Here is a 13,595-nt window from a genome sequence, read left to right as displayed (position 1 = left end):
ATAAACATATTTGAACACATATACCCAAATATTTCGGAGAATAAATTCTTAGATAAACGTGGTTGGTTCAGGCTCTGGAGACATATCACTTGGGTTTGACGTTCTGGCTCCATCTACTAGCTAAGGGACCTCGAGGAAGTTTAGATTATTCCCCTAACACTTCAATTTCCTCATCATTAAAATGGAAATAACCACATTTACATGTAATTTTGAGGATTACAGGAGATAACTCTTGTCCAATGTTTAACATTCTGCCTCACAGAGAGGGTAGCAAATGCTATTATTACATAAAATTTAAAGGACTTTGATATCTATTAAACTGCTCACCAAAAGTCGACCCTTCCATAACCTTGGGCAAGCTCATTTTATTCAAATCTGCAATTTGAGAGGAATATAAAAGCATCCCATTGTTTTATATTTCTTTGATCATTATTAAAGCTGAACTTTGCCTCTACTTTTGACCGCTGATAGATCTTTTATGAGTAGCCTACTCATGACTTGTCTATTTTTTTTCCTATTCATTCATCTTTTTCTTATTGATCTAAGATCACTTCAAATATCAATTATCAGTCCTCTGTAACACGTCACAGATGTATTCCCAAGTTTTTTTGCCTTTTATTTTCAGTTTTTGATATACGAAAAATTGTATGTAGTCAAATCTATCAACATTCATGGTTTCTGTCATTAGTTTTATGCTTATGTCTTCCTTATTCTGTGCTCATATAAACAGAATCCTGTTTTTTTTCTTTCAAGGTCTTTTATGATTTCATGTTTTAATTTAATTGGAATTTATTTTCACGCACAACAGAGGGATTTCACTTTTAAGCCTCCTTTAATAACTAAAGAGGAGAGTCAAACCATGCTGCTTGGATCACTTTCTAAATTCATTAATTCCCAGTATCATTTCCCTAGTTATGAAATTAGTTTTCATAATCATCACTTTTAATGCATGCATAATGTTTCATGAATGACAACCCCATGATTTAACCATTCTTCAATTATATGTCGTGGTTGTTTCCAATTCTTCACAACAATAAATAATGTTAGGATAAAGAGCTTGATGAATACTATTTTTTCTATATTTGGAAGTATTTCCTTAAGCTAGAGCCCCAGAGACGGAAGTAAATGGTCAAAGGATATGGATATTTTTATGATGCCCATTATCTGAAGTTCTCTTTACTCAGACCCTACTAAGCCACTCTTGTCAAGGACATCAGTGTAACTTTTTCTACATACCTGCTCCATTCCCATACTGTCAGGCATCTGTCTGTTCATATCAGTAGTTTCCGTTTCTCTGACCCCTCTCTAAATTTATGTACTTAAGATTAATTCTCATACATTCCCTCTATATCACAAAATATCCTGCCTATCTTATCTTTATTTCAAATAAATCAGTAGCCTTGATCCAATAGGACACTGGTTCCTTCTCTTTATTATCTTATGGATGTAATAATGAGATAAGGTAAGGATTTGAGCATGTGACTATGCGAACAGATGGTAGGTCTCGTTTGCTGGCAACAGTATGTGACTCCCCATCTGTCTTGGCCATGATCATACAGGGTATTAGATGTACCAGGATACTGATCTCTCAACAACACAGAGTGCCAGGTTTTTGGGAATTAATACTGAACGAGGCTGTAGGGAATTACAGAGTAAACAGAAAGTATGTTCTCTAAGCTCATCTCAAAGTCAGGAGACATAACAAACTTATACATAAATGTGCAAGATGGACCACAGCGGGCATCTGACTTCTTAACGGTCCCAAAGCACAACTCTCCTAACAGTCAATATTTTTGTGAGCTCTATGCATAAAAAGAAGCAAACAGAAGAAATAATTTCTTCTCTAAACAACATTTCTGCCATTGTAATCGTAGCAGGCAGACAGGCCAACGATCATATTTCCTCCACGCTTGCTTCTTTCTCAAACAATAACCAATCGCATAGGTTGAGAGTCATCCTAAACTCTTCCTTCTCCCTCCAGCCTCACATTCAATTAAATGCTGAGGTCTGAGAACTCCACTCCAAAAGATTCCGTGAATCTGGCCCCTTCATTCCTCTTATCACTAGTTTAGTTTAGATCTTTATCACTTCTAACATGAATTATTCCAACTCCCCTCTTAACTGGTCTCCCCATCTTTAGTGTAACCCTAGTGTGATCCATTTTGCACAGACCTGTTATCTATAGGTAAAATGAAAACTTTTTAGAATGGCCCTTCATAACCCAGACCCTCCCTACCTATATCTCCTATCTTATCTCCCACACCATATACCTTCCACCATATACCTCCCAGACTCAGGTCAAAGTTACTTATAGTTCCTTGAAGAATTGTTCGTCTTTCTTAAGGGACTAGAGCATAATGTGCACAGGCTCTGAGGTCAGTTGTGGGTGAGTGATGGACCCACTATTTACTAGCTGTGACCAAAGGCAAATGACTTAACATCTTTGTGCCTTGGTTTCCTCATCTGTAAATCACAGATAACAATACTCATCTGCAGACTGCTGCAGGAATAAAACAAAATAGGCACAAAAAACCTCACACAGGAAGCACTGCACATTAACGAGGTTTTATTATATTCCACCTTTCCATGTTATATGGTTCCCTGTTACTGGGATGCTCAATTGCCGTCTTCCTTTCCCAGGCTATGTGGACTCTCCTCAGCCTTCCCTTGAGCTCTCCTCTACTCTCTTCCCAGTGCCAGGCACACCTTAGCACACCTTCTCTTTGTTCCCATGGCACCTATACTCTGTCCAACTGTAGCACAATCACAGCAGCTCTCCCTCTAGAGTAAAAGCTTCATGAGTGCTAGGATTAGATTTTGTTCCCCATATAAGCAGGACTCAGGATAAGGCCAGGAGACAAAACAGACTCAGTAAATGTTTGCAGAAGAAATAAATCATATCTTCTGAAGAAGGCTTCACCTGGCAAATCCTTTTAATCTCTAAGAAAGAGCTATTACCATGGGATTCTTTATTGTTATCAACAAATGACTTCGAAATCTTCCCATAGTGACCCAGCCTAGTAAAGGCCACAAAGACATGAGTTAAAAAAAAACCCTTCACTTCACTCTTTTTTTTTTCTTGTGAGGAAGATTGGCCCTGAGTTAACATCTGTGGCCAATCTTCCTCTTTTTTTTTTTTTCTCCTCAAAGCCTCAGTAGATAGTTGTATATCCTATTTGTCAGTCATTCTAGTTCTTCTATGTGGGAGGCCACCACAGCATGGCTTGATGAGTGGTGTATAGGTCTGTGCCCAGGATCTGAATGAGCAAACCCTGGGCTACCAAAGCAGAGCGCACAAACTTAACCACGACACCACTAGGCTGGCCCCAAGTAACTCTTAAACAGCCTATTCCATTAATAAGAACATGATTAAAAACATAATATTCATGATTCATGGAAATGGAAACAATCAATGTAAAAAATTAGAAATAAAAGTTAGCCAATGGTAAAGCACCCTTCCAAACTCTGGAGATATGAATCGATAAAGTACAGGTCTACACATGTGCCTTAAAGTGATAATTACTATAAATAGCTTATAGTCAAAGGAGTACAACTCAGCACATTATTCTTCATATCAAGAAATCACCGCAACCATTCAAAAAGGTCTTATATCTTTAATTAAAAGAATATCATTGGTTAGACTCTGAAAGCCATGAAGAGGAAAGGGGAACACTTTGCATAGGATTAAAATGCAATTTATTGATACATTATAGAGATTTAAATCAGCATGCTTATTCCATAATAGTAACAATCATTTAACACCTCAAGAAGGTAACATGAATTAAATCAAATACCTGTGTAATTGTTGAGGGTGGTCCATTTATTCTATTACTACTACTGCTACATATTACAACAATTCCTTCCTATATTCTTACTAATGTTTTTGTTTAAGCAGGTAATTTGAGAAATTGTGAGACTTTTCATATTTATATTATGGATAGGAGTTAATGCTATCCAGAAGAAATGTCTTATATCTATCTTTCAACAAAGTTACTTAAAGCAACAAGAAGGCACTTACCACAACTTGTAGCACCTGTTCATTGTGAAGTGAAGAAGAGGAAGAGGAAGAAGAGGAGGAGGAAGAAGAGGAGGAGGAAGAAGAGGAAGAAGAGGGGGAAGAATAAGAGGTGGGAGAATCAGCCATCATTTGTGCTAAAGTCTGCATCAGGGTTTTCCCCAGGAGGAAAAAAGAGCTGAACATGGCAATTACGCCAAACACCATTCCAAAATTGAACCTGTCAAGAGGAAAAAAATCACATAAAATTCCTCATAATTCATGGACTAACAAATTCATCAACCAGCCACATTTCACAGCTTCAAAATAATGTCTAAAAATTTCAGAATTCTGCCTCTTTTTCTTACCTGAACGTTACATATGTTACTGAAGCACAAGCACTAGTCTCTTTAAGCAGTTCTAATAATTTACAACTCTCCCATAACTGAAGAGGTTGAATATTGTTCCCAATAAAAAGTTTGTTTCCTCTCATGTCTTTTGCTCATTCACATAGCATTGTTTTGATCTTGTTTTCATATAGTTATGAAAGCTCTTTTGACATTATAGACATCCATTCGTTTTCATGTACCAATTCTATTGTTTGCATTTTAACTGTATTTTGTGCTGAGCTTAAATATTAACATGGTAAAATTTAATGACAGTTTCTTTCTTCTACTGTTTTAATAATTAAAAGTTACCCTTCTATAGTTGGGAATAATCTCTTACATTTTCTAACTTTTTGATAAGTTGTGTTTTTCAAGGAACTTGTGCATTTCATTTAAATTGTCAAATTTATGGGCATATAATTGTTCACAATAGTTTCACTTTTTAAAATGTCTATAGAATCTGTAGTAATGTTCCCTTTTTCAATTCTAATTTTTAGTTACTTGTGTTTTCTTTTTTTCTTGATCAGTTGTGGAAGGAGTTTATCAACGTTATTAATCTTTTCAAAGAACCAACTTTTGGCTTTGCTGATTTTCTCTACTGAAACCTTCCTATTTCACTGATTTCTGCTCTTTATTATTTCCTTCTTTCTATTTTGTTTGCTTTGATTTGCTGTTGCATTTTCTGCTTTTTGATGATCTGGTTGTTTACATTTAGCTCTATTCCATTTGGAGCTAAATTTTTAACAAAAAGGAATTTAGACAAAGGTCCCCTATTCCCATGCTAGAAATTCTCTGAACTACAGAACCTGTCGGTCTCTAGGGTGTCCCAGAGATCATCATAAACCCCCTCACCATAATCATCATAAACTCCTTGATTTTTAAACAAAAGGGGTATGACTGGCATGGCCAGGGGGCTCCAGGACCCCGTTGCTGCAATCTGGCTGGCCATTTTTCCAATTGGATCATGTGTATGCCTTACTGGTTGTTACATATTTTAAATATCCTTCCTGTGGAGGGATATCACAAAAGAAGTACAGAGGAAAGCCTGCAGACTTTTGGGCATCCTATGACTCCCAGGACCCTTGTTTCTAAGTGTGATGAGAGGCGAGAGAATTCTCTAGGATTATTTTCCTGATGGAAAATGCTCCATATGTTTTTTGCTTTTCTGTTAGTACATAACTTACACAGTAAAGTGTACAAGTCTGAAGTGGACAGCTTATTGAATTTTTACATACGTGCACTCATGTATCCACCACCCAGATCAAGATATAGAACACTGATTTTGAATGTATGCAAAAGAACAATGATGCAATCCCATAAGTTTATATAAAACCAGAAAGTTTTTAGACTGTCAACATTTTAAAACTCAGTAGACTGGAAAATGATGGAAATAGTTCATTTATAAGCTTTTCTCATGATCACAATAACTAATTTAAACCAAAAAGAGAAAATGAAGAATACCACTGGTAAAGCATCCTCGCTTTCCGCCGTCCCCAACTGTAAAAGGCACGATTGAAAATAGCAGTTTGCCATCTGATGTGAAAAGGGGAAATGCTCAATCCGTTGTTTTCCAGCCAGTCTTCATAAGAATGCTTAAAATACACTGATGACTAAGAGAGAAAGAAAAGTTCCACATCACTCAATTTTGAAGAACAATTTATAATATTCAAGAAAATCAAAAAGAAGTATTTTCTATAGGAAAGTAAGATACTGACCACCCAAACTCTTATAATTTTAAAGCTTTATGTTTATTCTTCAGGATATTAAAGTAAAGGTCTTAGATTAGCTGGTCTGCTGAGGTTAGGGTCTGGCAAACTATGACCCATGGGCCAAATCCAGCCTACAGACTGTTTTTGTACAGCCTGTGAGCTAAGAATGGTTTTTACATTTTTAAGGGATTGTAAAAAAAGGCAACAAAAAACAAGAATATACAACAGATATCCTGCACAGCCCACAAAGCCTAAAATACTATCTGGCCCTTTATAGAAAAAGTTTGCTGACCTCTGCTTAAAACAGCATTGTCCAACAGAAATATAACATGGGCTGGAAATGCAAGCCACATATGTAATTTTAAATTTTCTAGCAGCCAAATTTTTAAAAGTATGAAACAGATTAATTTAACTCAAAATAGCCAAGATACTATCATTTCAACATGTAATCAATATAAAAAATTATTGAAATGCTTTACATTCTATTTATTTATTTATGCACTAAGTCTTTGAAATCTGGTATCCATCTCAATTTGGATTAGCTCTATTTCAAATGCTCAGTGGCCACAGGTAGTAGCTACCATGCTGGACAGCGCAGGCCTAGAAGTCTTGTTACCCTAACAAGAAGTCTTGTGTTACAATTTAAGAAGACCCCCAACCCATCCAACAGAGGGGACAGGTTAGTTGGAATTAGTGCTTTCTATGCTCTTCTGAGCAACAACCCCAAGAAATTAGGCCGACTTTGATCGCGTAAAAGTACAAAACTTAGTTAAAGCCATCTTGGTCTTGGTAACTTCTCTTACATTCTTCAGGGTTGGGGGGCTATCTGCTCATACACAACCTAACAAATTTTATCTTTAGGGAAGTTGAAGTCCTTGAGTAATGTAGGGTTTTAGATAATGTAAGGTTGTTTTATATACCTGACACAAATCCCCATCACCTCAGTTACAGTAAGTATAGTATTTTGTCATATGGATGCCCATTCACTGGAGAAACTTATCTGTCTCCAGAAGGATATTTCAGCCCTATCACTGTCATAAAAAATGACCCAAGTCTGTATATAGGTATCAGTTTGCCTTCAGATCTGTGATGTTCTCAGCTCTCAGTCTTCACGTGAAGTGTTTAAAACCTGCTTGTTTTCCAGGACTTGGAAAAGGAGGGACACACCCTTCAAGCAGATATCTACTGAGGAAACCCCAGATGAACCAAGGGTGGGATAGTAGACCAAGATGGAAGCAGAGAAGCTGAAGGTGCAGACCTAAAATTCGAGGTCTCTCCATTCCCCAGGCAGATAGCCTGGATGTGAGTTAGGTCTTTTGCTCAAGGAATAGTGCTCTCTTAGGGAGCTAGAGACTGTTACTGAAATTAAAGTGACAGCCTGATCACCTCACACACTTGACCAGAGACTGTAGAGGTTCAAAAAGTTCTTTTTATTTTGGATTTTTTGTCACATATGCAACACGAAGAAATCATGAGGCTTTGTTTTCTCTAAATAACAAAATCACTGTTGAAAGAAGCAGTGGCCTGTACTGCTTATGACATGGTAAGCACTATGCCAAGTACGTGCAGAGGAAGCACCTGGCGATCTTGCGAAGTTGCAGATTCTGATTCTGTAGGTCAGGGATGAGGCCTGAGAGTCTACATTTCTGACAAGCTCTCAGATGATGCACGTGCTGCTATTTACTATTATAAATAGTATATAGATACTCACTATTCACAATTGGAATTTTTAATTAAACATTTGAGATCGTATAGGAATTTATTCCACATGTACAGTTACCCCCAACCCCCAATATTCCATTTCGAAAGGTTGCTTGAAGCATGTGGTCAGACAATTGTTCATCATTTTTGCTATCCTTCCCAAATAACTGAAGAATGGTCGAGCACCCAGGGTGTGTGTGTTTGGAGGGTTTCGGGGGCTAGTGTGGAGAAGGGTGTGCAGGGTGCAAACGAGAATTCGAGTTGTCAGCAACTAGTTATCTGTAGACTAGTAGCACTGGTAACACTTGGGACCTGGTTGCATCTTAGGCCCTGCCCCAGATCTGCCGAATCAGAATGTGCATTTTAACCGGAACCCCAGATGATCGTACGCACTTCACGGTTTGAGACCACTGATCTAAATCACAAGTTGTCTTAGATTCATTCCAATACCAGAGTCTCCAGAGGGTCGTGATCTTAAAGACAACGAAGGAAACCATGCCTTTCCTAGGCAGACATTTTCCTTTTGCCTCTGGTGCGCTGCCGCGGGGTCCGGCAGGCCCCAGCCCTCCCAAGCCCACTGCCGGCGCCTCTCGGGCAGGACCCGATGGCTGCGGGCCTGCACCACCCGCAATGCGACTGCGGCGGCTGCGCGGGCCGCCACACCCCTCCCGCCGGGCTTTATTCACAGCACGGAGCCGGGCGCCACGCGGAGGGCGGCCTGTGGGCTACGGCTGCGCCGCGTCCGGCCCGGGAGGCGCAAGGCGGGGCAAGAGACGAGGCATCGGGCCTTGCGCCCCGGCCACGGGCTCCGCGGGCTTGGGCCTTAGCCCCGAGGCCCTCACCTTCAGCACCAAGTCGGTCAGGTAGACTGCAGTCCAGCCGCCCACCACCACCACCACCAGCGACACCGGAATCATGACAGCGGCGGAAGTAGAGGAGGGAAGGCGAGCCGCGACGTCCTTCTCCCTGAGAGCCGCAGCCAGCTGACAGCGCGGCGCCTACAGCCCCAGCATCCGCGCAGGAACCAAGCTGTCCCCGGCTCCTTTCTCGCGGTGCCGCCGTTTCCCTCCGGACCCTTCCTATGGGACACAGGGTCGGACGTGTGCGCACCGGAAAAGGGCGCGGGGGCTTCTTTTCGTGCTACACTCGGGCGCCGCTGCCCTGGCGTCATTCCGCTGTGTCTGCCAGCCCACCAGCGATTTCTTAGGCTTTGGCTCTCCCTGCTGTCGGCTCTCCATTCTTTCCGGTGCTGGTCTGGGGTTTGCAGTTGCTTTTAATCCAGTGAGGGTTTGGGGGTCATCTGAAGTAATAATCGTCTCTGCCTCCCAAACCCTGACATAGGTATCCAGATTTAAGTTAATTACGTTTATTCGTTCTTTTTATTGGAGCGTAGTTTACATAAAGCGAAATCATAATGCAGATCTCAACTGTCCATTTCGATGAGTTTTGATAACTGCATCTATCTGTGTACCTTAAAATAGAGAACGTTTCTAATCTCAGAAATTTCCTTTTCGTCCCTTCCCAGTCAACCCCCTCCCCGTTCTAATTTATTTAAACTTTATGTAAATAGGATCATACAGTAAGTACTCTTTTCTGTCCGGCTTACTTCGCTCAGCATAATATTTTTGAGATTCGTCCATGTTGCTGATTAAACTGGGTTTTCTTCTCAACCTCTTCCATTATAAAATTTGAGATCGGTGCTATGGTAAAAAAAAAATGGAGCTCTGAACATCTGTACATAAGTTTATGTTGACGTATGCCTGATTATATATTGACCTGGAGCAGTGGTTCTCAACCTTGGCTGTACATTAGAAGAAGCAGGGAGCTTTTAAAATTCCCCATGGCCGTTCAGTAGGCTAGACGAAATGACTCAGAATCTCAGCGTGGGTCCCAATCATCAGTGTTTTTTTAAGATCCTTTGGTCATTCTGCTGTGCAATCAAGATGGAGAACCACTGAACTGTGATCTCTAATAGGAAGGAAAACTAACATTTATGAAGTGTTTTTTGGCATTCTCTCTCTCTCTTTTTTTGGAAGATTATCCCTGAGCTAACATCTGCTACCAATCCTCCTTTTGCTGAGGAAGACTGGCCCACCCGTGCCCATCTTCCTCTACTTTATATGTGGGACGCCTGCCACAGCATGGCTTGCCAAGCGGTGCCATGTCCACACCCAGGATCCGAAGTGGCAAACCCCAGGCCACCAAAGCGATCGTGTGAACTTAATTGCTGCACCACTGGGCTGGCCCCTGGCATTGTCTTAGTGTTTGAGTCTTTAAAAGTTATTTGTTTTAACTTTTCTGGAAAAGCATCATTAGCAATAATACTACTAATATCAAAATATTGAAAACATAATACTATCTTAAGAACAAGCATTCCAAATAAAAATACACCCTCAACACCCTCCAAAGTAAAAATACATAATACTAGAAACCTATACTACAGATATTGCTACCAGTTTGCCTCACCCTCCCATACTTTTCCTAAAAAAGTTTTAATAATTTAGCACAGTATCTGTGTAGCTTCAAGAAAGCTTATGACTTACTTTTACATCACCTTGCATATATCGGTGTGTATGTGTTGTTATAAAATGTTTCAGTTTATTTTGGACATAGCTGAGTGTAAATTATAAAAGTTTATATTCAAGCACCCTGTGACTCCATAGTTTTCCATGTACAGGTGTCCCAAAAGTCTTAGTACAGTTTTAGCTTTTGATATTATCAGAAGAATAAATGCTGCAAACTTGCAAAACGCATGACTTGAAAGTTTATTTAAATTTCTTTCAGACTTATTTCATTTTGTGAATTTTGAATAATTTTAAATTTCAAATTTTTTAGACCCCTAACTGAAGATGGCAAACATTGACTGAAAGAAAAAATTGAAATACATTTACAGTTCAAAAGTTCCCAATACCAGGGACTGGCCTGTGTGGCACAGTGGTTAAGTTTGTGCACTCTGTTTTGGTGGCCTGGGGTTCGCAGCCCTGGATCCCAGGCTTGGACCAAGCACTGCTTGTCAAGCCACGCTGTGGCAGTGTCCCACATAAAATAGAGGAAGATTGGCACAGATGTTAGCTCAGCAACAATTGTCCTCAAGCAGAAAGAGAAGGATTGGCAACAGATGCTAGGTCAGGGCCAATCTTCCTCACACACACACAATTCCCTAGACCAAATAAGCATGAAAGAAATTGAAATAATTTTACTTTCAAATGCTGTTTTGTGTAAGTTCGTAGAATTTGTACTTCTGAAGTTATTAAAGCTTCAAACTGCACTAAGACCAGTGGCACTCTTGTATTTGAACTGACCTTCGTTTGCTCTTGTATAACTGTGAACTGTAGTTTTTAACACTGTTCTTCCCTGGGAGGAGAATATTAACTTAAGAATTGAGAAGCCTTCTCTTTTGTTAGCCTGAAGCCTTTTCTGGACCACTTGCTGGGAGAAGTCCCAGCTACTGTGTGGCTATCCGATTACTCAAGATATGTAGGAAATGAATTGATTGTTTCTGTTCCCATCATAAAAATTTACTTATTCAACCAGCTTGGTGTTCTCATCAGGGACCCAGCAGTCAAAACAAAACACTGAATTGAATCCTGCTGGTTTCTGGAATTTATCAGGAGTGGTAGCTAGCTGGCGGCAGCAGAAGAGACAAGATAGAGGACGCAAGATGGCAGCAAGAAATGCCTGAATTCCAGAGATCAACCTATTCTTTTTTTTTTATTTTTGAGGAAGATCAGCCCTGAGCTAACATCTGCTGTCAATCCTCCTCTTTTTGCTGAGGAAGACTGGCCCTGAGCTAACATCCATGCCCATCTTCCTCTACTTTATATGTGGGACACCTGCCACAGCATGGCTTGTGAGAGGTGCTGTGGCAGCTATGTGTGTGAGAAAATTGGGGAGGAGAGGAAAGCTGACTTTAGGGCTCTTGCTGTGGTTCTGATCTGGATCTCCTTTAATATTCTTCATTGATTTCACTGTTTCCCTTTTATTTTGAGATGTTACTTATGTATGGTCAAATGCACAAATCTCAAGGGCTGAGCTTGATGAATTTTTAACATATGTCTATACCTGTGTACCTAGCACCCAGGTGAAGATACAGAACATACCAGTACCCTACGTGTCTTCCACATCCCTTTCCCAGTGCATTCCCCTGCCCAGAAGTAACCACTCTTCTGGTTTCTATCACCAGAGATAAGTTTTTCTCTTTTTTCTTAATGTCATAAAAATGGAATCATATGGTATATATTCTTTTGTGTCTGCCTTCTTTCATTAAACATTACATTTGTAAGATTGATCAATATTTTTTTTTAAAGATTTTATTTTTTTCCCTTTTTCTCCCCAAAGCCCCCCAGTACATAGTTGTATATTCTTCATTGTGGGTCCTTCTAGTTGTGGTATGTGGGACACCGCCCCAGCATGGCTTGATGAGCAGTGTCATGTCCGCGCCCAGGATTCGCACCAACGAAACACTGGGCCGCCTGCAGCAGAGCTCGCGAACCCAACCACTCGGCCACGGGGCCAGCCCCTGATCAATATTTTTGTATGTAGCAAAAGCAGATTTTTGTTTTTGTTTCTTACCTCTGTGTAGTATTTCACAAATTATTTATCTGTTCTATAGTTGGTGGATATTTAGGTGTTTCCAGTGTTTCCAGTGTTTGGCTATTATGAATAACAATGCCAAGAACATTTTTGTATATATGTGCTGGTGGGCATAATCGTTCATTTATGTTGGGTATATGTCTGAGTGTGGAATTACTGGGTCATAGACTGGACATATCTGTATCTTTAGTATTTTGTGTCAAATAGTTTTCTAAAATGGATGTACTGATGTACATTCTCACCAACAATGCAAGAGAGTTCCAGTTGCTCCATATCCTTGCCTAGACTTGATATTTTTAAAATTAAAAAAAAAGTTTCAAGCTTTATTGAGATATTATTGACATACAAGGACTTGGTATTTTCAGTCCTTTAATTTTAATCACCTTTAATGTTCTCTGAGGGGCACAAGCGGGCATTAGAAATCCTTTTAAATTATTTTTGTTGTTAAACTCTGCTTAGCTATAAAGGATTCTATGCATGGACTGGGTACATGAAGCCCCAGACAGTATCAGGGTCTCAGGAGACCCGAGGTGGTAGATTTGTGCAGATCTAGTTTAGCTCTTGAAGGAAGCACATACCTGAGAAGAATTGAAGATCACTGTGTTCCCAAAGGCAAAACTTTATTCTGTAAAGATAGAAGAGTGACAATGGTTCAGGGGCTGGCCTGGTGGTGCAGCGGTTAAGTTTGCACGTTCCATTTTGGCGGCCTGGGGTTCATGGGTTTGGATCCTGGGTGTGGACATGGCACCACTTGTCAAGCCATGCTGTGGCAGGCGTCCCACATATAAAGTAGAGGAAGACTGGCACAGATGTTAGCTCAGGGCCAGTCTTCCTCAGCAAAAAAGAGGAGGATTGGTGGCAGATGTTAGCTCAGGGCTAATCTTCCTCAAAAAAAAAATGATGGTTCAGTAGAGACTGTCTGAAGTTTGGCAGGGCTATCAAAAGACTGGACGAACACATCTTTCTGTTAGGCCAGTCATTAAACTTGAGTGTGCATCAGAATCCCCTTGAGGGCTTGTTAAAACACAGCTCGCCAGTCCCACCCCCAGAGTTTCTGAGTCAGCAGGGCTGGGATGAAGGTGGGGTAGAGAATCTGCATTTCTAACCAGTTGTCAGCTGATGTCCATACTGCTGATCCCGAGACCATGCTGTGCTGTGCAGATCCACTGAGGTCCCTTACTGCGATGTCCCAATCAGAGGCAGTGGATGTGA

The 13,595-nt window shown here is 40.3% G+C and overlaps 2 protein-coding genes across 5 annotated transcripts in view; one reads left to right on the top strand and one right to left on the bottom strand.

The window, feature by feature from the left end:
* Positions 1-8,842, bottom strand: part of MBTPS2 (membrane bound transcription factor peptidase, site 2) — a 42,240-nt gene extending 33,398 nt beyond the window's left edge. For 3 of the 4 annotated variants that reach the window (XR_006522491.2, XM_014847925.3, XM_014847924.3), the window contains exons 1-3: positions 8,633-8,842; positions 5,842-5,990; positions 4,019-4,235 (exon numbers count right to left, since the gene is read on the bottom strand). Coding sequence is in view for 2 of the 4 variants with exons in the window: in XM_014847925.3 (XP_014703411.1) it covers positions 4,019-4,235; positions 5,842-5,990; positions 8,633-8,707 (441 nt within the window). In the remaining 2 variants the exon portion in view is untranslated. The remainder of the gene's footprint in view (positions 1-4,018; positions 4,236-5,841; positions 5,991-8,632) is intronic. The other variant, XM_070502680.1, reaches the window with a different exon arrangement.
* A 65-nt stretch (positions 8,843-8,907) lies between these two features.
* SMPX (small muscle protein X-linked) overlaps positions 8,908-13,595 on the top strand; it is a 124,811-nt gene continuing 120,123 nt past the window's right edge. The window contains exon 1 of the mRNA XM_014847923.3: positions 8,908-9,131. The gene's annotated coding sequence lies outside the window, so the exon portion shown is untranslated. The remainder of the gene's footprint in view (positions 9,132-13,595) is intronic.

The sequence above is a fragment of the Equus asinus genome, chromosome X (assembly GCF_041296235.1).
Source record: "Equus asinus isolate D_3611 breed Donkey chromosome X, EquAss-T2T_v2, whole genome shotgun sequence".
Classification (NCBI taxonomy): Eukaryota; Metazoa; Chordata; class Mammalia; order Perissodactyla; family Equidae; genus Equus; species Equus asinus.
This window is presented reverse-complemented; position numbering and strand designations above follow the sequence as displayed.